Source organism: Poecilia reticulata, linkage group LG9 (genome assembly GCF_000633615.1).
Source record: "Poecilia reticulata strain Guanapo linkage group LG9, Guppy_female_1.0+MT, whole genome shotgun sequence".
Classification (NCBI taxonomy): Eukaryota; Metazoa; Chordata; class Actinopteri; order Cyprinodontiformes; family Poeciliidae; genus Poecilia; species Poecilia reticulata.
Window position 1 is genome coordinate 22,015,879 of NC_024339.1, and position 27,971 is coordinate 22,043,849.

The 27,971-nt window shown below is 39.2% G+C and overlaps 4 protein-coding genes across 7 annotated transcripts in view; 1 reads left to right on the forward strand and 3 right to left on the reverse strand.

Moving 5' to 3' along the window:
* The window catches only part of gas2l1 (growth arrest-specific 2 like 1), a 27,578-nt gene extending 22,322 nt beyond the window's left edge, over positions 1 to 5,256 (reverse strand). The window contains exon 1 of the mRNA XM_008418642.2: positions 3,638 to 5,256. Coding sequence (XP_008416864.1) covers positions 3,638 to 4,342 — 705 coding nt within the window. The 5' untranslated portion in view covers positions 4,343 to 5,256. The remainder of the gene's footprint in view (positions 1 to 3,637) is intronic.
* A 2,853-nt stretch (positions 5,257 to 8,109) lies between these two features.
* Positions 8,110 to 17,461, reverse strand: ewsr1b (EWS RNA-binding protein 1b). 2 transcript variants are annotated; one of them, XM_008418644.2, is made up of 15 exons: positions 17,388 to 17,461; positions 16,903 to 16,939; positions 16,479 to 16,530; positions 16,189 to 16,336; positions 15,756 to 15,954; positions 15,393 to 15,646; positions 15,112 to 15,274; positions 10,989 to 11,023; positions 10,411 to 10,440; positions 10,098 to 10,213; positions 9,434 to 9,563; positions 9,223 to 9,333; positions 9,016 to 9,142; positions 8,576 to 8,932; positions 8,110 to 8,486 (listed from the first exon to the last, which is right to left on the reverse strand). In XM_008418644.2, exons 1-15 carry the CDS (start codon positions 17,401 to 17,403, stop codon positions 8,450 to 8,452), a joined length of 1,812 nt encoding a protein of 603 aa, XP_008416866.1. In that variant the 5' UTR covers positions 17,404 to 17,461; the 3' UTR covers positions 8,110 to 8,449. The 2 variants fall into 2 exon arrangements, with proteins under 2 accessions (XP_008416866.1, XP_008416865.1); XM_008418643.2 differs by having other exon boundaries at positions 10,989 to 11,026.
* Positions 17,462 to 18,864: 1,403 nt separating this feature from the next.
* rhbdd3 (rhomboid domain containing 3) lies at positions 18,865 to 21,275 on the forward strand. Its single transcript, XM_008418645.2, has 5 exons — positions 18,865 to 19,386; positions 19,471 to 19,854; positions 20,318 to 20,444; positions 20,545 to 20,793; positions 20,909 to 21,275. Exons 1-5 carry the CDS (start codon positions 19,221 to 19,223, stop codon positions 21,075 to 21,077), a joined length of 1,095 nt encoding a protein of 364 aa, XP_008416867.1. The 5' UTR covers positions 18,865 to 19,220; the 3' UTR covers positions 21,078 to 21,275.
* The window catches only part of emid1 (EMI domain containing 1), a 63,569-nt gene continuing 56,840 nt past the window's right edge, over positions 21,243 to 27,971 (reverse strand). The window contains exons 13-17 of one of the 3 annotated variants that reach the window (XM_008418646.2): positions 27,706 to 27,750; positions 27,443 to 27,487; positions 27,278 to 27,289; positions 24,596 to 24,680; positions 21,243 to 22,484 (exon numbers count right to left, since the gene is read on the reverse strand). In XM_008418646.2, coding sequence (XP_008416868.1) covers positions 22,351 to 22,484; positions 24,596 to 24,680; positions 27,278 to 27,289; positions 27,443 to 27,487; positions 27,706 to 27,750 — 321 coding nt within the window. In that variant the 3' untranslated portion in view covers positions 21,243 to 22,350. Of the gene's footprint in view, positions 22,485 to 24,324; positions 24,416 to 24,595; positions 24,681 to 27,277; positions 27,290 to 27,442; positions 27,488 to 27,705; positions 27,751 to 27,971 lie in introns of all 3 variants that reach the window. The other 2 variants (XM_008418647.2, XM_008418648.2) reach the window with 2 other exon arrangements.

Consider the following 27,971-nt stretch of genomic DNA (forward strand, 5'->3'; position numbering starts at 1 on the left):
TATATATATATATATATATGAGTAAGCAGCAGCAGATCAGAGGAGCAGATCAGAGGAAGACGTACAGGTGGTGAATGTTGACATGAGGGTGTGTAACAAGAAAAGTCAACAGCTAATCCTCATTGTATCCAGCAAGTAGTGGATGCGACACATCATCCGCCTACCGAGTCACCTGACCGTTGTATAGGTATTTTCAGAGTTAATTGCATTATTATTATTATATTGCATTATTTTATAAAACAAAAAACGACTCTATAATTACTGAGACGCTAAGAGGAAGCTCAATTTTAAGCTTTCTATCAATAAAACATTCTCAGTCTTCTTGAATAATCATATGGATTTCAATTATTTCCAAATCTTAAACAAACAGGAATACTCCGACTATGAAACCACAAATTAATTTATAAGAGTACAGTCATACACACCAGCATTTGAAATGACGCAGCATGTAGAATAGTCTGAGTAGCTAAAGAGCATCCACCCATCTTCTGCTTGTGTTTATTCTTGATGGGTTGCCGAGGAGAAGTTGAATTTCTTTAATGGTCAACTACACAGATCACCAGTCTATCACTGGGCAGCAACCATGCACACAAACCTGAGGAGAATTAGTTACAAAAGTAACTAATTAACTGATCTGTGTTTGTAATCACACATTTATCTGAATTGTGGGAAAATACCGCAGCACTTGGGAAGAATCCACACTGGTACGCCAAGCACCTGCACACTGCGAGCAGAAAGGGCATGGCCAGGATTTGAACCCAGGACCTCCTTGCTGCTGGGAGTCAGTGCAGCTGAAGTGGCCTTGGAGTGAAAGGCTTCACACAGGTCAACAGCGCAGCTCACATTTTCTGCTTGAAATTTAAACTGGATTCATGGGATTATTCATGATGTACTGCACGTGATGTAAACAATGATTTAGCTGTTATGTCCTCACTAAGATATGAAAACCAGGCTGAGGGTTTGGAGCATAGCCATCTGCAGAGACATCTTTGATACAATCCAATCTAAAGTGAAAAGCATGTAATAAAATAGGACTGTGCATGACTAGCAGAGCAGTTGTGGGGTTTGTTTTACATTTGGAACGGGTAAGTCATTTAGTTTACATAATGAGACCATTACAGTAGATATGCTAAATAGTCAAATTAAATTGCAGGAAAAAGTGAGACAAATAGCAGCTGTAAAGATTAAATAAATATCTCAACTTAAAAATACCCTTGATAATACTCAGCTACATAAATCCGTCAGCCTCCTATCCAACAACAGTTCATTGTTTGTTTTTGTTTAGTTTTTTTTTTTTGTTTTAAGTGACTTATTTTAATCACTTCTCTCTGTTTTTTGCAGCTACAATGCAGTTTTCAAAGAGGAAGAGGACTGAATTCTCAGACAGATAACCGAGAGGGATGCTTTCAATATCAGTCAGAAGCTCTGCAGTCCCAGTGTCTCTCTTTCTCTGACACATGACACTGTGACGGCTTAGGGGCAGAGGGACTGTGACTGAAAAGGAAAAGACGGGCATATGCATCAGCGGCGTTCCTTCTAAACGTTCTGTCCCAAAATGCGCTGGCTTGTATAATCCTCAGTCATATGAGCGAAGAGTGTGTGAACTCGGATGCTAGACAAGTACAGAGAACATCCTCCTGCTATTTCTGTCTGCAGAGGTCACAAAAAGAAAGAAAAAAAAAAAGCGCTCCACTCTGCTGTCTGAAAAGCGTGAGTGTGCCCGGCGTCTGCCGTCTCCTCTCCTGCTGCCCCGTTGGCTCTCAGATCATCGATGTCAAAGACGGGCATTGTTCCTCTCATCAGCATGAAAATATTAACTCCACCACTATTCTTGTAGCCCTGCCAAAGCATGTGTTCTGCCTCATTGGCTTTGCTCTGGTCTGCTGAGGTCCAGCAACTTCTAATAAAGATCAACCAAACAAGGCTGGAGTAAAACAACATTTGGTGGCTGCTGCAGAGAGCTAATTGTGGCATCAGTGTTATGTTAATTATTATTAGTAGCCAAGCTGACTGATAAGAGACTCAAAAAGTCTTTGTTTTTTTTTAAAGTCATTCGTGAGGAAGAGCAATCATTTGTGGGTGATGGGGGTTTTCTGACCGCTTGGTTGAAAAAGATTTAAAAAATATGTGCACAGTCACTCACACTACAGGAAACCTACAAACTTGAAAAGACACTTTCAGAAAGACACTTGCACACATTTCTTATGCATTACTCTGGGAGAAATCAGGATTCCCAACAGCTGCTAAAATACGGGAACAAGTACGCTGGATTACATTTACTTTGAGCCAAGGCTAAAGGGAGAGTTGTTGTGGGAAAGTGTGTTCTTATGTCCTGGGGGAAAGCTTAAACATGTTTTGGCCCTTAAACATGTGAGCAGAGAAATCATCACAAGTTATAAAGCAGATATGACACGTTTAGTTTGCCTGTGGGCAAACATACAGGTGCATCTCATTAAGTTAGAATATCGTTGAGAAGTTAGTTTATTTTAGCTATTTCATTTCTGGAGGAAAATAGATTTCAGCTTCATTACACAGAATGATACATTTCCAGTGTTTACTTTGGTTTATTTTGATTATTTTTATTTTTTTTAATAATAAAAGCACATTTAGCTTCTCAGAAAATTATAAACCCAATATAAAAACATACATGTACAAGTACCCAACCAAGTACTGAGTTTATGCTACATACACTCAGTGCCTGGTTGGGCTTCCTTTTGCATGAATTACTGCATTAATGAGGCCGTGGCATGGAGCTCAGCCTGCGGTTCTGCTGAGGTGCTCAGGAAGCCCAGGTTGCTTTCATAGCAGCTTCCAGCTTGTCTCAATTGTTGGCTCAGGTGTTTCTTATTCTCCTGCTGACAACAATCCGCATATTACCTGTGTGGTTCAGGTCAGGAAAGCATGAAGTTCCTTAAAATGTCTTGGTAAATGGCTGGGAACACATTAGACTTCATGAAAACTCATTGGACCTGTTCAGCAGATGACATGACTCCCAAAACCATGGCCCACCGTGGAAACTGCCCACTAAACGCTTACCTGTTGCTTGTGCAGCTTATTCTCCCACACATTTTCCCTCCACTCAATTTTACAATATGCTTGGATATGCAACGACAGTGACAGAGCAGGCACACCTTATTCAGTCCTCAACTCGGTTGTCCCCAGTTCAATTCCTGGCCCTGGGTCATTTTCTGCGAGTCTTCTTCTCTCTCTGCCCTCTTTCCTGTCCATCTACTGTTGAATCAATGCCACATTTGCCTCAAAATCCTCTAAAAAAAAAAGCTTGGATACAGCAGCCAGCTTCTTTATCAATGACCTTCTGTGGTTTACCCTCTATGTGGATGGCGTCAGTGGCTGTATTCTGGAAAACTGTCGAGTCAGCAATCTTCCTTTGCTTGTGTAGGTCATTTTTTTGTTTTAGAAGTTGTTGGTTTTATTGGTCTTATGCATGGTAATGACTTTCTAACAAATTGAATGTTGTCTGAAAGCCATAAATCATCAAGGATATGATATAACTGCGTAATTAATCTACAGGCTTAACTTTTCAATGATGCTACAATTTACTTGAATCCACCTTTAGTGAGTATAGCATCAGAAAACAACAATGTTAAGAAACTTCATGTTTTCATCAACAACTCACCAGTTCATCCAGGTTTCGCATGTCGCATAAAACTCTCTTCTGCGGCCAGACGTACGGCTCCGGCTCCGGTTCCTCCTCATCCTCCACACTGTGACAGCTCTCCTTCCGACTGTAACACCTGCTCGGTGAGCTCATCTCTTCGGCCTGCTCGGCTCCCTCGGCCCGCAGGCTCTCCTGATCCCGGATCTCCTCTTCGATCTCCTCCTCCAGCTGGATCAGCATGGGCGCAAGCATGCCAAACTTGGACCCCCGCCGCGCCACCTCCAGGAGACACAGGATGAAATTCTTCTCGTTGCATCTCTCCACCAGGTCGTTGGTCTCAAACATGAGGACGTCCTTGATCCAGAGCTCCTGCCTGCACCAGGTGATGAAGTTGGAGACATTATCCCTCGCCAGGAACGAGCCGGGGATCACGTTTCGTGACTGGAAGACCACATCCTTCGACGGCACCTTCATGGACTTCGCAGCCTCCGGGTTCTCCGACTGGAATTCCTGCGCTGCGCGGTTCACGGTGTTGGCGTGCCGACACAGGGCGCAGCCCGTCTCCAGCGCATCCATGAACGTGTCCGCAGTGACGTCCAGGTCGTAGAGGGTCTTCAGCCATTCAGCCAGGTCCTCCTTCATGGCATACAGGTATTCTTCACTGGATTTAAAGGGCCGGATGCTCTTGGAGGCGGCGGACTGAATGTTGCTCTGATCAGCCATATTGTCGAAATATGTATCAATAAAGTCTTACTTGATCATCCCCGACGGTCTCATTGCAGAACTGCACTCCGAAGCCTCAGCCACAAAACAAAGCGCAAAGACCGTTTTGACGCACCCATGCCGATTTGCATGTGCGGTTCTGAACTGAAGCTAATTGAAGCCAGGCTTTGTGTTGTCAGGAGCATATCGGGATGCGGGGCTGCCGTGGCGCATGGATGCGTTTTCCGGATGTCTGCGAAACCCGCTTCCTCTACGGAGCGCATCGCAGGGTTCCGAGGAGTGGGAGCGGAAAAAATGGTTCGGTCCTTGCCCGCCGACGCTCACCCCGATCCCCGGTTAATCCACCCGACGGCCGGCGGTTCCTGTCGGCCACACACTTCCACGTGTCGCCATGTCTGTCGGAGGCCCACCAGCTCCTCGTCGGGAGAAATCACGACCACTGAGCAGCTCACAGTCCACAGCTCATTTCCCTGCAAATAGGCTCAGCCCATGTCGCACCGCCTCTTGCGCTGAATATGTTGACCTGCTGCGGCTTAAACCAGCAGAGCGACTCGGAGGCACATCCCATTATGAGGGATAAACGCTGGAAGAGGAAAACTTAACCCTATGTTCACCAAGTCAGCGCTGAACAAAAAGTGGCTGGATTGGGTCAGGAAACCAGCAGCTGACCAAAAACAGGACAGAAATAATTTGACTCATTTACAGTCATGTTCAAGACTGATGATTACAGGCCAGACAGTGTGACTCAGGTTAATGAAAATAGCGAAACTATCACCGTGAATTCCCTTATTTCATAATGCAAATGTGATATATTTTATAATTGTTATGTAATTAACCTACTTAAATTATACATTTGTCACATTGTGAACCAGTTATCTTTTGAGATTTTTATTTAATCGAAAAATACAACGGACTGCATGCATGAAGTGAAAAGAAAATCACACTTTTTTTTTTTTTTTTTTTTTTACAAAGAAAAACATAAAAAGACTCACAGCTCAGGTTGGAACATTTGTTAACATGAGCACTATAGTTGATTACATCTTTTTTTTTGTTGCTAAAAAAAGAACAAGAAAATATGTTTTGTTTCCACCTTACAATGATGTGCAACTTTATCGCTGTCAATGACAGACCATCTTGATGTTTTTGGTCGTAATGTTGCAAAGTACAAAAAGCTAAATGAGTATTATTCGACTGAAAGGTCAGCTCTAAGCTCAAACCTGCACATCGCTTCATTACTGTACCAACGATTAAAAGATGGTTGAGTTAAAGTACTGACAACCTTTTAAAAATGACTACAAGTTTGTTAACTTGTTACAAATTAACAATCTACTTTAAAATGCTTCAATATCTTCAAACTCTAGGATAGAAAAAGACAAAGAGACCGGTGAGGTATCTACTCCAATATTCAAGTTACTCAGACTAGTAACAAAGTACAAAATAAAATTTCCAGAGATAAGAGCACATAATCTACCATGGGTATGATAAGATTTTTGTATTCATTTACAGCAGAGCAGGTCTGCTAGTAATGTAATTAGAGCAGTCTTCAGCAGCTGACGGATCTGTTTAAGATTCAACAGTAACAATAATTTAACGTACAGCGAGGTAAACGCAAGACCACACTGGTCTCAAATGATGAACTTCATGCTCTTCTAGGTTGATTTGTGAAAAATTCACATGTAAGAGATAATATTCTACATTTTGAAGAACAGGCAACCACTAAAAAAATGCTAACCATGGTCTCAGTGAGAAGGGAGCGTTTACCACTCGTTCAGCACAATGAACACCTTTGAATATTTAGTCAGACGAATAGCTGCTTTAAACCACTTTAAAACATTTTGTAATTTTAATTTGATGTGTGCAACCCAGATGTTTGAGGTTATATTTTTAGAATCGGTGTTTTCAGAAAAAAAGAATTAAAAAAATATTACCCGTTTGAACAGCCAGGTCAGTGGGTGGCTTTCCTCCCGCTGCATTTTGGTAGCATACAGCATGACTTGATGTCTTATATTAAAGGTATAACTACAGACAGCATTCAGTGCTCTAAGAAATGAATGGTAGCCTTCAGTAACACTAAGGTTATATAAATACCAAAGTTTATTGGTATACATTTAAAAACTGAAATTTATTTAAATTGAAAGGGAAAAATATACAAAGAGAAATTTGGACAATGGAAATTCAAAAATGTTTTTCAATAAAAAAGTTTTCCAGATTGCATTAAGAACCTTGTATAACCGTTATATTAATGTAACTTCTAATGATTATGATACATGGATTTGAGCAAAAATGTGGAATAAACTTTATTTAGCAGTAGTTAAGAGTTGATGTATTGTCTATTTTTAATGCTTGAAAACATTTCTTAGCAGCCAGCTTTGCTTCTTGTACAGGAAAATTAAATACTTATCTTTTAAATGTGTAGCAGGGAGAGTGCAGGCACAGGTAAGGAACAATGCCATGAGAAATCTCTAGTCATTAATGGGTTAGGATTAATCCCAACTCATTCTTAAAATTTGATGGGAAAAATGTAGTGAAGAATCTTGGCATAAGATGATTCCAGTAAGGGGCCCAGCTCTAACCCAGAATCAGTTGTACATTTACAGCTCTCTTGGTCACAAACGCTAAAATTCAAACTGAATAAGCTGTAAGTTCCTGCTTGCCCTGTTAAATTTAAATGTGTCTAAAGAAAATTAGCTTAAAGGAAATCTGACTCACCAATTTCTTACTTAAAACGTTTATTTTATTGCTTTAAAAGTTTTTCCAAAATCAGAAGTTTCAAAATGTTCCAACTGCAGTTGTAATGGGAAACGTTTTTGAAATTTTGACCGGCTCTTGATTGGACAGGCTTTTGTGAACTCTTCCACCGTGCCTGCTAAAATTAAAAGCACAGTCAAAGCAAGGGAGGATGGCTTGTTTTCATTTAAAAAGAGGGACGTCCATTTAAGAGAGGGAAACCAAGGAGGGGGAGAGTAGCACAGAGAAAGAGAGAAAAGGTGGGAGGGGGCTGATGAGATCATTTTCTGGGTCTGGATGAATCAGCTCTTCTGTCAGAGAAGAAAAGGAGTGCACAGCAGAGAGAAGTGACCAAAGCAAATGGGAACAATTTGAAGACGTCAGCTGAGGTGGAGCTTCCTGAGCTCTGAGAAAATGATTTGAATGAGATGGAAGAAAACGGGAACAAAGGTTGTCCTGAGGTTTGTTTTCAGGACAAACCTCAAATGTTCAATAGTATTTAGGATCTGAAGGACAAATAGTAAAACGTCACGCCAGTAAAAAGGGGAAGGAAAGAAAACCAAAAGTTTAAACTGAATTCTTAGGGACTGTTCTCTTAAGACTGAATGCTTTGTAAACATTCTTAAAACTTGTGACCTGAAGAAAAAAAAGGAACTTCTCTTTTCAAATAAAAAAGCTAATTTTATTTATACATTTATAGCCTAAAGGTGTGTATGTATACATGTCACATTTGTAGTTTCAGTCAATGCTGCAAGTTTTGTTCAATTTTGCGCCACCTACTGACAAGAAAAGGAATATAAGGCTCCGTCAGCACCCACAGCAAACCAGGTATGAAGTTTTCTACATCAGATGATGCCTTTTATAACCAAGCAAATTTACAATAAGCAACTTGATACTTGAATTATTTGATAAGTGCTGAAACAGCTACATTACAATTTTACCTGACCACCGTCAGCATTCTTATTTTTAGTTTGACCATTAAAGGAATCGTCTATTTCAGCTTTCATTTAGTAAAACTGAGGATGTCCACAATAAAAAGGTGAAATTCGCAAAATTTTATTTCCCAAGTTTTTTTATCATCATCATCATACAACTGTAAGTTTACGGAAAAGGAGGGGCCGTTACATCAACCAATGAAAAATATTGGATTTACGATACAATGTCAAACCTAATGATATTTAAAATCTAACTGAAACATGCACAATACAGAATGCAACGTAAACACGGTAACTAAAAAAAGAAAATAAAAAAAGGTAACCAGAGTGGACAAACTGCACAGGTTGAATGAACGCAGTTCTATAACCATCAAAATATGGAATCATAAATTAAAACTTCTTTTAAAAATCAAATTCCACAACAGGAATATCAAGAAGTTCTCCTTCAATAAGGTCGGTCTCTGCGCTCCTGGCGGTGGTCCCTAAAACAGAAAAAAAAAAAAAGGCAATAAAACCAATTCACTGGATATTCTTTCAACAAAACAATCTCAAGCCTAAATTAGAACCCTACCTCATATCCATCTTGCCCCCAGGTGGTCCCATTCCTCTTCCCCCTCTGCCACCCATTCGGTCCATGGGCGGTCCTCCACGCCCGGCTCCGCGGAACCCTCCCCTGTCCATTCCTCCACGTCCTCTGAATCCACCGCGGTCCCCTCCCCAACCTCCACGGAAACCGCCGGGTCCACCTGGGCCTCCGACTCCTGCTGGCCCACCACGATCCATACCTCTGCCCCCACGCATTCCAGGTCCGCCTCGGCCTCTCTCACCACCTGGGGGGAAAGGAGGACCACCACCTAAGCCCTCGGGTTTGGGGGCTTTGCACTGGTTACACTCCATCCTCCAAGCAAAGTTTTGGTTACCACAACCCCTGTGGAAAAAATACAAATGTACAGTTACAAAACACGATTATAAAAACACACACAAAGTGGTACATGAGGTGGCTGTACATACGGATTAGGACACTCCCAGTCGCCAGCTCTTTGCTGCATGTTGCCTCCTGTTGGTCCACCTCTGCCCATTCCACGTGGACCGCCTCGTGGACCAAAGCCTCCACGATCCCCTCCTCGTCCCATCATACCTGAAATTCCAACATTTTTTCATCATACCATCAGATCCAACACATGCTAAAGACGTTAGTGACAAACTGCGATAGTTTACCTCCACGGCCCATCATGCCGTCACGCATGGGCATGCCGCCTCTCATTCCACCCATCATGGGCTTTCGGCGCGCCATGGACACCTTGAGTCTTCGTCCTTGAAACTCTTTCCCTGTAATTTGGATAAAAATTTGTCATCTCAGACACTAGGTACACTTTACAAAGTGCTTCTGATTTTCTTATTATTTTGACATTTTCACTATAAATCGTACCATCAAAATGCTCCACAGCTGCTTTGGCACAGACGGGCTCCTCATAGGACAGGGTGGCATCACCTTTAGGCTTTCCTGAGTCTTTGTCTGTGTAGATGTTGATAGCAGGCTGACCCAGTCTGCGATTCATCTTTAAAACAAAGCGCGCGCAGTTTAGTTTCAGTAACAGTCGTGGTTAAATATAAATCATGTTTATTAATCTCTTCAAAATTGACCTTAATTTTTTTTAAAGCTGCCCGTTGAAATGTACTACAAAGACTTGAAGTGAGATTAAACTGAAATTTTCTAGGATCAATCTGTTGAGGACATCTGCATTTCCAATTATCCCTCAAGAAAACCAAACATCTCCCCTTCCAGATCATCTTTACATTATGTAATCTACACATTAGCCTCACAATCATCTGAGAGGGGAAACGGGGAATCTGGAGGCTAAAGAAAATGTGCTAATCACAGGGTGTGGGAATATGGAGTATTCCCCAAGAGAAAACGTGTTTTAAAAACATGAATGTTGAGTTTTAGGCTCGTCTCCTATGGATTTCTAACCCCAGTTGCAAGATCTGATAGTGTACAAAGCCAACGATTGACTTGATTTGAAAAGACAAAGTAAACTGTAATAGTCAATTGAAGAACTAGGAGGTAAACCAGGGCTAAAAACTTTTATTACCCTTATTGGCCCAACGTGCTTAAAGAATTCGGCCATTTCCTCTATATTGGCCTTCTCAGTCAACCCAGTGATGTAAATGGTGCTGTTCTCAGAGTCATCTTGCTCTTCTGGACGTCCTACAGGTAAAATAAATCATAATAGTTTCCATTTCCAATAAAAACATTTTAAATAAGAAGACAAATACACAAGTCATTTTTTGCAAATGACTGCACAAGACCAGGTATGCCTTTGTTCAGTGTCAAAAGTACAATATATATACACACAGACACACACACACACACAATCAGATTCTTAAGTTGAAAATTCTACTTACCCATTTCGCGTTCATCACCACCCATGGGTCCTGTAGTCCATTGAGTAAAAAGTAAACAAAGAAAAAAAAAAAGTCAGTGCATGCAACTAAAATCCAGTAGACTACACCTGATAAGAACTACAGTTCATAAACCACACTCTTCTGCATGACTTGTATTGGGAAGTTGAAAAATATGGTACCTTCTGGTACAAAATGTCCACAATTGATAAACTCAATTGAAAAATTGAACACCTCAGACCCCTTGGTATATATAACTCTTTGATAAAAGCCTTTAAGACCAGAGTGAAATCTTTCAAAAAAATAAAAGATTCAGCTCAGATTTGCCAGAGCAGCCGCAAACACTTTTCTTTTTAACCGATCTAAAAGATAGTCAAACCATAACCAGTGGCTGAATTATATAAAGTACCCCAGAGCAAATGGTCTCAGGCATAAAAAATAAAATAAAAATCCAATATTTTGATGTGTTTTTGTAGAAAAAAAATTTGCATACCACAATTTATATCAATGTTGAAAGCATATTTACCCAAAAAGTGTTACAGTTTAGAAAGGGCTAACCAGTGTAATACTCAGTAACTTACCACCAGGCTTACTGAAGCCACCTCTGTCTCCAGCGCTGCTATGGGGGAATAAATGGAGATATGAAGGCGTTTCCCTTTTACAGCCACTTCCTTGGCTCGAGCAAAGTGGCTTGATTGGGGGAGTAATAAAAACATTCTATCTATCCCAACAGCAACTTCAATTAACTCCCAGAAATCTAACTATAAATGTACAGTTCATTGAAAAAAATTATACTAACTATGTGCCATTCCTTAGCTTGGTACAACATCCAATGACAGTTTGAAACAGTGGATACAATAATCCAAAAATGAAAAAAGAAAGAAACATGTTTATGTTGGCTTTTAAAATGTGATAAATCCTAAAACAAATCTACACAGGTAGAATTATTTCAGATGCATTGATGGAACATATCCAGTACCATCACCTAAGCATTAAGTTACAATTTATTTACTTTTACAGTTATGAAAAAATTTTAAAAAATACAATGCATCTGAAATTTCACAGGAGAGTCATTCTCATTACATTCACCAAAATAAAGACAATTACATGTTTTTAATACCAAAACAAATACAAAGTCTACCAAAGATATGATAAATTTAAATAAAACAGGTGGCTTTATTGACTTTATATACCCATCATGCTTAAAAAAAACAAGAAAAAAATAAAAACACCATCCTCAGTTCTTGATAAAAGGGAGACTTCGAATCTTTGTTTAAGCTCCTTCCTGCTGCTTAAGCTGGAGACTCTGTACTGAGTACAGATACTTTTTAGAGAAAAGATGGTTTTAAATGGCTCTCACTGTTACCTGTACGGTATAAATGTGACAAAGCATGTTAAAAAGGCGCTGAAAAGAAATAACATTTGTATTCCAAACATTTCAAAACACAGTAGCCCCCCCACCCCTCACCCCAGAGCAGCACAAACACCTGTGCAAAGCTAAACTGTGATGAAGCCCTACATTAACTCTACACTCTATAAAAATTTTTTAACTATTTATAAAAAATTAAAATGCACCTGTGTTTTTGTATATTGTTGTTAACAAAAAACCTCTATTATCCCAAATAGTTTTAGCACCTCACTAATTCAAACCTCAACACCTAACAGCTTAATCCAACCATTCAGTTTTTTTTGTTGTTGTTGTTTTTTAGAAAATCCATCTAAAGAGAACAGAGTTTATTGAACCAAAACAACCAATATTTTTTGAACAGACTTCTTTTCCCAAAGTTGAGACTTGTACTGAAAGGTCCAACCAAACTAGCAGGGATGCCTGCCATGACCTTAATGCTTGTAAAGTTCCATCTGAATCTACCAAACTGTGTAAAATTTATTTAATAGGGAAAACATTTTATAAGTCTGAAAACAAAGACTGCCTGATATCAGGAACACATGGCTTTGTGATGATTTGACTGTGATTATATGAATTAACCCATATTTTCCTTACTTTTGATTATCATCACAATGCCCAACATTCTATGTGGACATTGCAACTTAAAAGGGGGAAACAATATTGAAGTATTGCTGACAGGCCAAAGCTTTTGACATGTGAAACTTGCATCCTTGTCACATTCCTATCACATATTGCACCCAAGAAGTCATCTGTGAAACTTCAATGAAAATTGGGTTTTAATTTTTTTTTTTGCAATTCTGTCAGAAAACCTTTTACAGATTATTAGGTTCTGAGTCTACATTGGAGAAAACACCAACTTTTAATGGGCATAAAAACTGCACCAATATCCGCTTTACCAGTATAAACACAAACTATTTTGAAAATGCCAGTTTTGGGTTCCCCCACCACTCCACAGTATTCGATTCCAAACACAGAATACCCTTGAGCCAAATACTGAGCACATCAACACCAAAAAAAAAAAAAAAAAAAGACTTTGAACCCTGATCAGGACCCAACAATAAAATTACTGCAATGTTTGAAACTTATGAACCAATGAAGGTGTTGCAATTAAAAATAGAAAAAGAAATGCCCCATTTCTGACATTTGGATTTAAGGTTTTTGCCACAATTTAAGTTTGACTGAATTTTTTAGGTTTTTTATCTCAATTTTCTCAAACCAAGAGGTAGTCGAAGGAGAAATGCTTAGTATCCGACCTGTTAATACAGAAAATTTGCTGTCCATTAGTGCCCCCCTTCATGAAACATTTGTCAAGCCTCCTCTTTGTTCCTTTTTGTACCTGCTCGGTTTGGGGTCTACTGTGATAAATCAAGACATCTCCTTTGCAGATTGTCAGATTCACTATGAAGCCAAATACAGATAAGACCTACAAAGAGGTTATTTGGATTTAAAATGACTTTAATTCAACTAAGATCCTTTTATTAGGTGATCAGGCTAATTGTTTAAATTTGATCAACAAAAATGGAAAGTTAAAAATCACTCAAAACCTTCACAATAAGTTTGACAAAATAAAAACCTTGATTGCGGACCAGATCTGGGCAATTCGTCTCTGCTGGTGACCTCCAAGTCTTTGAGGATTGAAGGTCTCCTTTCTGTCACCCTTATTGTTTTCCACAGAATATTGGATTTAAGCCGAGACTCTGTTCAAAATGTTAATCACTCCCAGTCAGAAAAAAGAAACATACTGATAATTTGAACAAATACTTTCAACAACCCTACCAGAGGTGTAAATATTTTCATCTCAAGTCATGTTCCAGCCAGCTTCAACCTGGACGTCTCAGAACTGATAACAGCTCTACTCCATCTAACGATAAATATACATTACACACCCATCTTGCCAACTTTGGTCCTCTGGCTCCACACCTCAAACAGTACATTACCAATCCGGGGGTTATCAAATTGAAGCAACACATTACGTATGTTTTGCAGAAAAGCATCTTTCAGTCAAGGCAGATAGCAAGACTTAACCAATTTTTCCAAAGGCAACACCATGAGAAAACCCCTGCTCTCATCACCATTCATTTGTGGGCCATGAGATCAGTTGCTTCTGGTCCAAAATATAGGCTAAAGCTCAATGGAGTCTTTTGTTGGTCATGGTTCCCAATATTTGAAACATGTCTTTAGACATTACAGGCATCTTCACTTTTTTTTTTAACAGTTTCCCAGTGGTTTTAGGCACAGTGCAAGTTGGCATTATCCTCGATTATTGTTTTTCCTTTTACCTCTGCAGTCCATTTATACCTGCCATCTGTTTTTAATTGTAGTTTGACTGTTTTATGTCTTACAATCTATAATTTTACAGAACCTCAAGTTTTACATGTGCTTTATCCATAAGCAATTTACATTTATTTAAGTTTAATCTACTGGTTTTGATAATACTTGAAAACATTCAAGTGTTAGATCGCGAAAAATATCAATGAGCTTGTAAAGAAAAAATCTCAAAGGCATTACAATGTACCAAGCGGGTATGAATGAGCACAAATGTGCATTTAAGAAGGAACCAAACATATTGCACAAAAACGGGACGCTTGACTTGAAATGTTTTATGCCAAACTCCTTAAAAACATGATCTGAAGTTAAAACAGAAAAACGATGGCTTAACTCATTTTGTGTTTAAAACTTTTCTAATAAAACCCTAACATAGACATCTTAGAAAAAAGAAGAAACACTGCCTGTAAATACCATCCACTCTCCAACTTCCCACCTATCCAAAAAAAAATAGTTCTGACTCAGTTAATTCATATCTTTAGAAATCAGCTAATTAACCTAAAGTTTAAGCACAGGTTGCTCTTTTAAGATATTGTGGGAAAAGGAGACATCCAACTTACCTTCAGCCAAAAAGGTCAGAGCTGAGAGAAACTGGACTAAAATGGCAATAAAGCCATTTCAACTGCATACCAATGACTTTGTGCCTCCACCATCACAACTCCAGAAAGCAAATCATTTTTGCACATTATTTTAGACCTGGTCTCCAACTCAAGGCCTCAAAAGCCATCACCCTGCAACTTTTAGGTGAACTGAATGAGTCAAATTCCTGAATTATCTTCTCAGCAACTCATAGGGCGGGTTGGAGTATGGAGGCACCTGAAAGTAGCAGGGCAGTTGCTCAAATAATAAAGTGAGATCTCTGGAGAATAATGCAGTTGTTTCCCCACAGAATGTCTTAGCCCTGCCCAATATGGCAACAGCACCTATGATCAAAATAAAAATTAGATCACGCGCTAAGGAAACACACTTACCCCATTCCACGACCCATTCCTCGCCCACGATGCATCATTCCACCTCGTTCAAAGCCATCCCTTCCCGGACCCCTGCTGTCTCCTCCTCCTCCTCCAGGGTACCTTCCAGGTTCAGACCCTGGATAGCCAGAACCTCCACCTTGGCCATCCTGTCTGTAGTTGTCTATAAATATGCAACACAGTTGTATTAGTACAAATAGCCCACATACGCTTGCAGTCATATTAAAGTGTTCCATTCACAATCCATCTCAGCTTTAGAAAAGACAAAAAGCCAAACTTACTATAAGGGCCAGACTGGTTATAACTGGGTGGTCCACCTTGTTGGCTGTATTGATTGGCTGCTGGTTGCCCGTAGGAACCAGCACCCTGAGGAGGGTAAGCAGGAGGAGCCTGTTGCTGCGGTGGGGTCTGTTGTTGGTAGCCCTGCTGCTGGCTGTATCCAGTCTGCTGACCCTGGTATCCAGGCTGCTGCTGTCCATAAGATGTTGGTTGGGAGTAGGAGCTTTGGTTGTAACTAGCCGGTTGGCTGTTAGCACTGCAAATACAAAAAGTCAGTAAACAAGGAATTACAAAAAAAAAATAAAATAAATAATGACACGTTTATTTAAAATGACAACCCTGTTTGAGATATATAAAACTTTTACCTCTGTGGTGCAGAAGGTGCAGCTTGTTGACCATATCCAGGGTAGGCAGATTGGGCAGTGTACCCTGGCTGAGACCCATAAGACTGAGAGGCAGCTGGAGCAGCTGCAGTAGCAGGAGTGCCATCATAACTACTGGCTCCATAACCCTGGGCTGACTGTGAATAGCCATGAGCAGTAGACTGGGTAGGAGGATAACCAGCTGCAAGAAAGGAAGTGCTATTATAATACGTGTCCTAGAATGGTGATAATAGTTAACTATGCAGCCCTGGTAAGTTGCCTTTTTATTTTCTTAGTTTCCAGTATCATTACCTGCAAACTGCCTATTGAATGATGAAATAAACATTTTTAGGTACCATTTTCAACATTAATTTAAAGCTGGACCCTAACAGACTACAATAAGAAAAAAACAGTTACAAAAAAACAAAAAACTGACTTGCTGGTTGCTGGCCATATGATGACCCATATTGTTGTTGCTGTTGAGGATATCCTCCAGCTGCTGGGGTTGTCTGGGTATAACTGCTATCAGCAGCAGCTGCAGCAGGCTGAGTGTATGATCCATAATTCTGCTGGCCATAGCCTTGCTAAAAACAAAAAGAATCAAAAATCTTAAGGTTTCATGGTGAAGTTTTTATTTTATTTTTATGACACAATCCATTAATCAACAACATATGGCAAGCACAATCTACAATAGACAACTATTTTATTTTATTTTTTTAACCTTACCTGTGCTGACTGGCCATAATTCTGTGATGGCTGGGCAGCATAGGAGGCATACCTGCAAGAATAAAAATATAAATATTATCCAAGCTAGAAACCGTACAAACTCATCTAAACAAGATTTCTCCAAATGCAAGCACAAATGCTTCCTCTACTAGCACATTTGCATACCCATGATTTAAAAAAGTATTGCATAGGTTCATTAATTTGAAATAATGAAAATAGTATCCTGAAGTTGCATTACATTCAAACAGAGTAATAATAAATTACAACAAACGCATAGGCACAAAAATATGTACATGCAAGAAAGGTTTTTTTTCAGCCTGAGGTAGCATTCCTCAGTCCCAATTGCTATTATTTATTTTGAACCAAAGTCATAAAAACACAATGAAATAGTAGTGTAAATATTGGATTAGCTTAAAAATCTTACCCCTGCTGAGCACCACTCTGGTTGTACGAGGTGTAATCTGTACACAGAAAAGAGATTAGTTATAACCGTTTGACTTTCTAATAAAAACATCGTTTGCGCGCGCGAGCCACAGTCCCGTTGTTAGGCCTACACTGAAAAACTCACCAACGAGCAAGCAAATGAAACCCTACACGACGGTTCTAGCTACCAAATGCAGATTGGGTGTACTATCAAAAAGTTTTAAATACCAGCTCTTTAAAAAATAATAGCTAAGTTTAACCGCCATTGTATTAAATAAAAGGTCGACTCGATAACTACAATAGCTCGAGGAGCTAAAACTAGGCCATGCACGCTGCGTAGGCAACGGTCATTGTGAAACAATACTCAATTAAAACCTAAGTAAACGCAGTCGTCTCACCAAAACACGTTCTCATACGATCAACATAACTATTTCACTTAACAATTGGAAAATTAATGTAAAAGATGCTGCAATTTTTTTCACTCACCGGGAGCAGACGCCATTTTAGTAAGTCCGTGCAAGCCGATGAAACGTTGCCAAATGCAAGAAGAGGTTGCACACCGCGCTAAAGAACTACGAAGTCTCGCGAGATCATTGTCACGCATCGACGACATAAGCAACCAGGAGGGAAAATTATGTGAACGTAGCCTTTAGTCATGAAAAAAGTACGCTTTGGAATCTAGTCGTTAATTTATTTATTTGTCGTACTGGTACTTTTGGCCACAGTCCTGAAAATGTTTATTACAAATGTTTTACTAATTTATTGTTGTTTATTCAAATCACTCAAACTAGAAACTTGTTCTGCTTGAGTAATACAATCCTCAAACCTTTTCCATCAGGTTCGATGGAACAGGTTCCAGTGTTTAACTAGTCCTAGAGTTTAGTAATAATCAGTTCCTTGTATCCTCTTTGGTCCCATAGTTTGAAGAACCAGTGCTAACCCAGCATTAGTTAACTGCAGGGCCAGGAAAAAAAAAAAAAGAGGACAATCAATTTGAACATACAGATAGATCTACTACAGAAATCAAGGGTTTTCAAACTCCTCAAAGGCTACTGTCCTGCAACTTTCAGATGTGTCCTTTGTCCAACACTCCAGAATCAAATCAGTGAATGTTGACATTAAAATTCATACGTATGTCTTTGTTATTATATACTTTCAATGAAAGCCATTTTCTCTGGTATAGAATTCAATTAAGAATCAGAAGCAAGACTTGAAGACTTTTTAGATTACTGTTAGAAAAAAGGAAGCCATGCATCTTTTTCCAACCACTGTTGTACACCATTTTGTGGCGGTCGATCATAGAGAATGTCAAATAATGATGTTGAAGTGTGTATAGTTGTAGCGCAACAAAATCTGAAGAGCTTCAGTTGGTGAAATACTTTTTCAAAACACTGCATCTAACAATGATGCAGATTGTCAGAAAACACTAACAAGTGAATGCAATGTATCACTCAAAAACTAATCCTCAAGTTATATTTTAGATCTACAATGTTGTGTAGCAAACAACTCAAATAAGAGAATCTGATACAAAAAAAATGTCACTACTTTCATTAATTATTGGCAGCAGTGGGAAGAGTAGCACTCCCTCAATAAATATTTACTCAAGTAAAAAGGAAAAAGTAACAAGAAATTACTCAAGTACAAGTAAAAAAGTGTCTGCTGAAAAGAATACACAGGTACTGAGAATCTGATCAGACGATAAACGACAATACAAAGTTGGGTGCTAGTTCTGATATTTTAAAGACTGAAGTGAAAAAGTACTTATACAAATAAATATCTTCATTCCAAAACACAAAAGAATTTTTCCAAATAATTTTTCAACATAAAACTTACAACATGTATACATGTTAGAAAAATGCAAAGTACTTCCAGCAATTGTATGTACAGAAAGCACGCATCCAGGATGACCTGTAGGTGGCGGTAAAACGTTGTAAATTATAAACATAAAGAAGAAGAAGAATGTTTGCGGAAGTTTGCATCCTTTTATGAATTTCTTACGTCTCGAAGCTAAAATCGTTTTTACTTGCGTTTCTTTTATTATATAAAGTGGCGTAATAAATGTAAACTATAGTTAATTATCTACCATTTTGTTGATTCAAAAACCACAACGAATCCTCGTAATCGCTATCAGTTTTATTTAGCAGTGAATTACCTGTATAGGTTTTAGCTCTCAGTCTTCTATTGGAACAAGAAAAATAATATGGTTATGCATATTTAAAATTCCATTGGATATAATTATCCAATGATGAACCTCATCAAATATTTGTTTGCCTGGTTTAATGTCGTGAAAGCCAGTGGAGAAGGTGCATCTGATGTGAAATGATGCTGGGCCGTGTCCTGTCAGTGAGGTCCTTGTTTGGGGCGGACCGTCCTGGATTCTGCCTGGTAACATTTGCTCTGATAGCATTTATGCTGCTGATGTATGTTGGGGGCATCCAGGCAAGTTTGAGCGTGGGCCCAGGAGGATACTTCCCAAGGTTCATAGGTAACCATGCTGTTACATCTTCAAAACACTGCTTCGGATTTACGCAAAGTAAGCATGTGGATTTGTATTTTTTCTCCTCCTCAGATGTGTTTCTGTATGCTCTCAGTCATGATGACTCGCCCTCGTTGCTGATCAGCGTGATCCTGCTGCTGCTGCTGGGATCATGTCAGGAGCGTCGCTGGGGGTCAGTGGCCTTCCTGCTCCTGTCCATCATCACAATCACCATGCTGGCATTCATTTACACCCTGGTGCTGTTTGTGGTTGGAGGGGAGGCGAGTCGGATCTGTGGCTTCTCTGCCATCCAGCTCGCTCTATTTACGACTCAGTGTCGACAGGCCACACAGAGGAGGCTGCTGAGGTGTTTGCCAGTCTGGTTCCTGCCGTGGCTTTTTCTACTCAGCGGTTTGCTGCTTCTACCTGGAACACCAGCGCTGCTTCACCTCTGTGCAATATGCATTGGACACAACTGTATCCTTTCCTGTGTATGTGATCTGCAGATGCTTTTCAGGACTGGTACGTCCTATAAACAAAAAGTTTGAGTTTGTATGTTTGTTTTTTTCTTTCTTCTTCTGTCTCTTGTGATTCCTTTGTGTCACTTTTTTTAAAATGTTGTTTCTTGTTGAGGCCATTCTTTATTTTGGACAGTCTGCATATCTTTATTGAGTTTTAGGTCTCAGTGTCTTTTACATCTGTATGCTTGGCTTTTCTGTGTCTTTATCTTTGGATGGTGTGTGCTTCTTTAGGGATGCAGATTTTAAGATAAGACCAAGGCTCTGGACCTAAGACACTCTATGTTCCTTCTATGTATAAAAGCTTTGTTGTTTATTTGGGCTGAAAGTTCCCCCCACTAAATCTATAATGAATTCTTTCAAACTTTGGTTACTGTGTTTCTCTGCCAAGTTATCCCCCGTCTCCTTAATTTAACATGCAGATCATCAGCCCTTCATTGGGGCACTACAGGAACTGGAGGAGGCCAACATTTTTGCTTTCATTCCTAATTGGATGCATGTTCCTACTTCGGCAAGGGTCGGATTGCCAACATTTGCCCCCTCACATAGGTATTATAAGTCAATTACATTAAACATTTGACTATCCCTTTAAAATATATTCTTGATCATTTTCATATAAAACAAATTTCACAATTTGTCAATCGCTTAGATCGCTTCCCCAGTTCATGGCTGTGGATCACGCAGCTCCTCCACCACTGAGGGACCCCGCAGCTTACAACCTCCACCCATGGATGGAGCCTCCATCATCTGCCTGGGTGATGGAGGTGCAGGCTGCTGCTGCCGTATCTGAGGCAGAAGTGCTGGAGGAGCACATGCTCCGAGCCGGGATAATGGCCTCCTTACAGGACGCTCCTGACACAAAAGTAGAGGTCGCAAAGTCATCAGTTTCATCTCTGCGGTTTGTGCAGTTCATGGCGTGTATTTTATAAATAAACAAATTGGTTTTTACTTAATACATTTTAAATCCTAAAGTCTGTATTTACATGTAGATGTCTGTTTTTGTTTCCTACCAGGCTTCAGCAGCTGGAGAAGATGGGCTTCCCCACCGAGAAAGCTGTGGTGGCATTAGCAGCAACCAAGCAGCTAGATGGCGCCATCTCGCTGCTTATTGAAGACAGCATTGGAGAACAAGCTGTGGTGGTGTCCAAGGGAAAGAGCCATCCACCACAGCAGAGCCCCTAAACACGTTGACACTACTGGATACGTTTGCACTTTTGACTCAAACTGGACACACATCATGCTTGGGTTTTGCTGAGCTTCTGTATTTTCCCTGTGGGCTACATGAAGAACCTTTAATAACTAAACTATCTGGAAAATGTGGACAAAAAGCCGAAATGTTCCCAAATAAAAGTTTTGTTTTTTTTTATTTCCAAATCTGCACATCAGAGACGGTGGATGTCAGTTTATTTCTTTCAGTTGTAAAAGTGTTTAATGAATACTTTTGTACCACCAATTCAAAAAGGTGACATATTAAAATAATAAAAACATTTTTATTACACTTATCATCTAAGCAGGATTATCTTAACACAGTACATTTGCAAGAAAAAAAAATCAAAATACAAAATGGTTACATAACAGCGTACAACATAAACTACAATTTTAAATAGTCTCACAATTGATATAAGATGAAAAAGTGTTTTCATCAGAGCAGTATAAGCAGTCATAGAACACAACAGTGGTAAAATATGTTCAAGTTCAAATAACAGTTTCCTCTGTGTGTGTGTTTAGGATCCCAGTCAGCAGAGTGCCGTTTTAATTTCAACACATTCAGTTTTCAGACTGCAGCACCATCTAACATAGATGCCTATGTTTGTGCAGATTTTGCATCAAAAACGTTGATTAGTCACTTACACAAAACGGAAATAAAAGACACCAGAAAACTTCTAGTCACCATTTAAAAACATCAATTAGAGATGACTTCATCTTTTTTTAGTGCACTACATAACACTGAGTTAAACAATAAGATGAAAATATAGGAATACTAGAGGAAGGAGGATGTAATTTTGTAATACAGACTGTACAAGCTCAGAGTATTTAAATAATGGACTCTCTTCAGATTGCAGACGAACTATGAAAGCAGCAAAACCTCGCACTGATTTCTACTTCTCATTTCTGTAAATGAACCCATACTGTCTAGAACTGTTTCACACTGTCACAACCATCAAGGATGAAAATCTTCCTTTTCTTTCAACATGGTTACAGTTGTTTTATTTATTTATTTTTTTTAGCATTTGGATGGAGAGGGAAATCAAAGCAGTTCTCAGGTAGCAGATGAATCAGGGTGTCATGGAGTTATCAGTTGAGTTTCCCTGAGGTGTTCCCCATTCCTAACCATTTAATAAAAGCCCAGACTGGGCACCAGGTAAGGTCTGAATGTACTGAATGCCGGTTTGAGACCTGTTGGAGGGGAAGGCCCAGTCTGTGATCCTCAGGGTCAGTGTGGAGGATAGGGGTGCTACTTTCCTCGGACCTTGGTGTCGGTGAACAGAGGGGAAGCAAGTCGATGTGGAGACGCACCTGCTCGCTTATCTCTGTAGAAACTAGGGGAGGATGTGCCGAATGGTCCGTCCCCAGACCCTAGATCAGGCTCTGTTGAAGAAAGACAGCGGTTGGAAAGGGGCCTCCCTGTCCATAAACATGTGTGGCCATGCAGACTATTTAGTCAACTGATGTTGAAAAAGTACAATTAAGACTTTTCCTAATTTTAGCATTACACATATCTGTAGAACTTGATCTGTGTTTGGACTTTTCTTTTTATCAAGTTGAGTTATAAAAATATTGGCTTAATCCAACCAAGTTATTAGAGGACATTTTCCCTTTGATCACTGTGCCCTTTGTTTAATCTGTCTGTACAAAAACAGAAATGCACTACAGGTTATTAAGGTAGTTGTAATTAAACCTTTACTTAAGAAACCTGTTCTTGACTAAGATGCCTGAATGAATTGAATATTGTTCCTTTTTCATCTGTAATTCTTGAGAAAATATATTTCAATATTACAATAATATATTGCATTCTATAATATTAAATTACAGCAGCTAGATGTTGAAATAATAAAACAAAACAAAAACACTTAATAATTATTCTTTTCCACTGTCACCATGTGGTTGCTTGGATTCCTGCAAAGTCATTGACAGTTGAGTGTATTAGGCATGTAACCTTTTCTGATTGTAATGTAATGCAACTAATTAAATGCAAATCTGTCAACTGGATTTAATTAGATTTCTTAAAAATGTTTGAGGAGTTACAATTATATGTAGTACTGCAGACTCTATATATTCTTAGACTCGCTATCTTGCTGATAACATATTTATAAATAAATAGTAATGTTGTTACAAAACAGCATTTCTGCTAGATTTATTACATTTTTAAAAAGGCTAAAATTATCCACCATCATTTTACAGAAAATTACAAGCAAAACAGTGAAACAAAACATTTAAGAAGCACCACTTTGCATTTTTTTCTCTATATAACTGGGCATTTCTACAAGGTGCAAAAGAAAGAACGTACCGTACTTAAAAAAAAAATCTAATTCTAAGCAAAATAAACAACTCAGTGACAGGAATCAATGTTATGCATTTAATGCTCAAAACTCTGCCAACCCGATCTATTGAGGCTGCTGCGATCAGCCACGTAAATATCTGATTCATTTGCTTCTCAGACCCAACGGACCAGCAAAATTATTCATATCCTTCAAAACTTCTCACATTACAGCCACAAGTTTCTGCATATTTTATTGGGATTTAATGCAAGATCAAAAATATTAATCTAGGCCTCATAATTGTTTTAGAAAACAATAGGAAACAGTAAACTCAACTGAGAACATGAGGTAAGACTTGAAGATTGACGTTTGCAGAAACTCTGTTCCATCTGCATGATGTGAATCAAGTGGAGTTCTACAAAGCGTTGCCTCATGAGGACTGATGATGCAAGGCGTTACTTTAGATTTTTATTTGTACATAATTTTAAAACCCATGTACCATTTTCCCATTTGTGTTTGTTTATCATAAAATCCCAACAAAATGCATTGAAGTTTATAGCTGTAACATCATTAAAGGTGGAAAAGTTAAAGGAGTATGAATACTTTACAAGATAAAGTACACGCACACCCATATACTGTGTGTGTGTATATATATATATATATATATATATATATATATATAATTATACTGATAGAATTATACTGCCATATAATTCTAGATCTGTTAAACATATCTAGAATTTAAAATGCTTCTTTTATATAAAGAGGCTTAGAAAATAATTTTAGCATCTGCTGTCATCAAAACATGAATACAAAATAACCTTTCAACTTGACATTACATTTAAAAACAGATGGCGATTATAAATCCTACATCTCTAACACTTGATCTACGTTTTCTTCATCTAATTGAGAAACGAGGGCCAGCAGGACTGTGGGTGTTTCGGGATTACCTGGCCAGATGATAGCCTCCAACAGTGTCACCCTGCGAGCCAGAAGCTCAAGGTCTGCCTGCAAGTCTTGGAACATCTGCAAGCTAAAGTCCTATCAGAGAGCAGTGACAGGGGGACTTTGTGAGGCTGCAGAAAAGACTTGTCCAAGTCCTGGGGCTGCCTGTGACTGCTCCCGCCCTCTGTCCCAGCAGTTAGGCATGGTGGGAGCATGGGCCCACCCGCAGCTGTGACCCCTGCCTAAAGCTGCCCCTTCCGCAGGCCTCCTACTCACCATGAATACCGATCATAGTCTCAAGGATTAAAACCCTCTCGGCTAAGATCTTCAGCGCCTCTCTGATCTGATGTATGCCGTCCCCCTGTGAAGATAGATACAGCCGTCAAGGTAAAGAGCAGAAGCTAGAGGACTGCTCGCCAAGATGCAAGTCAGGTTTCCAGTACAGTTTAGCTGTTAGAAGGTTAAGACAGTCCACATATCTGCCCAGCATGACTATCCATTCATTATATTTCTCTCTATGTTTCCTTCGTAAACATGCTGCTAAGTATTATAATTCTCTGCCATGCTGGGCAGGCAAACATCAGCATGCACATGACAGACCAGCATCACGTGGCAGCATAACACAGCTGAGTCACACTGTCAGGGAAGAGATGACCATGCCATCTGCATTCACTTTGCTTATTTTTAGCTCCACAGTGTTCAGTCTCAGTGCAGCAGAGACACAGAAGTTACCCACTGTCAGTCGTCTGACAGTGGTCTGTCAGTAGAGGTTTACTCTTACATCTGATTTGTCTTTTGTTAAGGGATAAGGCAGCGACCTCAGGGGATCTTTACCTTCAAAAGTAACAAAAGTACCGCAACAAGAGATGTAAGACAGAGACAGCTTTATGCATCATGACATCATGATCCTCAAAGAGACATGCAAAGAAACATGGCTGAAGGTCGAGAATGGTTCTTTTAGGAAAACATGCTAACGAAAAACATACAAAGACTTGTATGCAATGGAAAACGGCAAAGCTGCTTTAGAATATTGCTCTGGAAGGATATGTTAGTCAAGTTCTTGGACAGTAATTGAAATGTCTGCACATAATAGACTGTGTGCAGACATATGTCAACATTTACAGCTCCCAGGGGAAGAGATTGATAGACTTTTGTAAATTTCTGACGTCTCCTGCAGGCACTAGATAGATAGAGGCCGTATTTTATTCTATTCATTTAATACTGCCAGAGAAACCTCGATCCGAAAAATGATACATTTGTTTCTTATGTTATTAATGGCATAAAAAGCTAACCATCCTGTGCAAAACCTTTAAACGGCTCCCAATTTCATCGCACTTTCCTTTCAAGGACCTGGACTCTATCTAGACTACTGTAAAAGTCTTCAGTCAATACTTTGCGGAACCATCTTTCACTGCCATCTTTCAAAGCTGCAAGCCTTTCAGGATTTGTCACCGTCAGCTGTGCACATCTTGGGACTACTCTTTCTTCTTTGCAAAGTAGCTCAAAATTAGATGGTAACATGTCTATGAATACCTATTTTAAGGCTTGCCACAAATTCTCTATTAGATCTAGATCTGGAATGCAATTGAGTTGTTCTGACACACGACTATGCTTTGATCTAAAATATTCCCATGTAGCTCTGGCAGTATGTTTAGGGTAGTTGTTGGAAGGTGAACCACCTTTTCTCAAGCTGTTTGCTGATTTTAACAAGAGTTCTTGTAGGGCTGACCTGTATGTGGACCTACCCATTTTCCCACTACCTCTGACCAGCCTCCCTGTCAAATTGAAGACAATGCTCACCTAATCTAGCTCGTCTAGAGTTATTATGACTCTCATGACTGCTTCTCTGATTAATGATCTCCTTGCTTCTCAGTTCAAGTATTTGCCAATCTGTGGCAATACCAAAAGGAGAGGTTTACTACTTTGTGTGTGTCAAATTCTTCTCCCAGGCACTGTACAGCACATCTTTAAAAAAAGAAACAATCAAATCGAAAGAACTGTATTGTGCTTTAGCTGTAAACCAACATCTAAACTGTTAAGAAATAAACAAATTCAATAAGTCAAAAAAAAAACCCAGCTAAAAACAATTGTATCAAAGCTAACATCACTGATGCTAGCAAATTAGTGAGTGAGCATTTGCTGCTAACTTTTTGTTATCGACACCAAGTTCTCCAAATAAAATAGCAACTTTGCCATTTTCCTTTTTAATTGCACAGTATTAGTTTACATACTAAATACGTTAACTAGTTTATTTTAAAAGCTAGAAGAAAGAGTTTGTGCAGCATTGTGCTTTTCATGCAAGGCAATACAGTGGAAGAAAAGGGATAGCTGTATCCACTCCACCCATATCGGCGCACAACACCTTAAAAACCCAACTACTGACACACAATGGAGACATTTGGCATATACATCTCATCTATTTCATTGAGATTCCTGCATAGAAAACCAAGCAAATTGGTGAGAGTTAATATTGCACATTTGGAACAAAGCAAAATGAAGATTTTTGCACCAGTTAAGAGTTGCTGTTCTTGTGCTGGTATAGGTGTTTATATGCATATGCCAAAGTAAGAAGCTGAAAAGGTGGCTGTGAATGATAGTCATGGGAACAGTAGCTTGCAGTGGGAGTCAGACAGCTTTAGGGTCAAGAGGAGAGGGGACAGCAGTCCAGAGCACACCCCCAGGACCGACAAAAACACACTTACACAAACAACAGATCAAACACATAGAGGGCAACATTCTAGTTTAAAAAACATTATGAAACAGATATAAACCGATCTATTGATGGGTAGGAATGTATGGGATTGATAGAAAGAGGTGGAACTGAACAAACCAATTTGCGGAGAGTCACAATGATTGGAAAAAGATCATAACCATAACCTCGGATGTTGGGTCATGGTTATTCTTGGGAAAAGATTCCCTGCAGTTCAAAGATGTGATGGCTAAATAAAGGTATCTTACATTTGGATTGTTCTTGTAAAATGAGAAAGATGTCAAAGAAAACTTAGAGTTAGACACAAAAAATATTTTTGATGCTCAAGAAGAAAACAAAATCAAAATTATGTTGAAAGCTTTCTGAATTTTTCTTTGTGTTATCCGGGGAGCTACAATCAACTACAATCTTACCGGCAAGCCTTTCTCCCCTGGCTCTCCTTTGGGACCTGGCGCTCCCTGAGAAGAGAGGAGAATATGTTTCGCTTTAAAACTCAAAGCTGTTGAGAAGTTTAGAGCCACAGAAAAAAAGAAAAAAAAAACATTCAGTTTATTAACTGTGCTTCTCGTGGATTGTGTGCGTTTATTGCTGCTGCCCAGGGTGGTTTACCACAACATAATCAATATGACGTGTTGATGCTTCCCTCCAAAATCAAAGCAAAGTAGAGGTGACTTACTGGGTCACCTCTGAAGCCTCTTTCTCCTGGATAACCAAGAGGACCCTAAAAAAACAAAATACAAGGTAGTTGTGTGACAGTGTCATCAGTTTATCTAGAATACTTTTTGACATTAAATCAAAAACCCCTTTTTTAGGTCAGTTAGGATTACCAAAGTGATTTCTATTTGTTATATGCTAGAATAATAGGCAGAGGGACTTTTTTTTATTTTGTTCACATTCAGACGTTTACATACCATTTTCTATAATTGTCTTTTAAGCTGCATG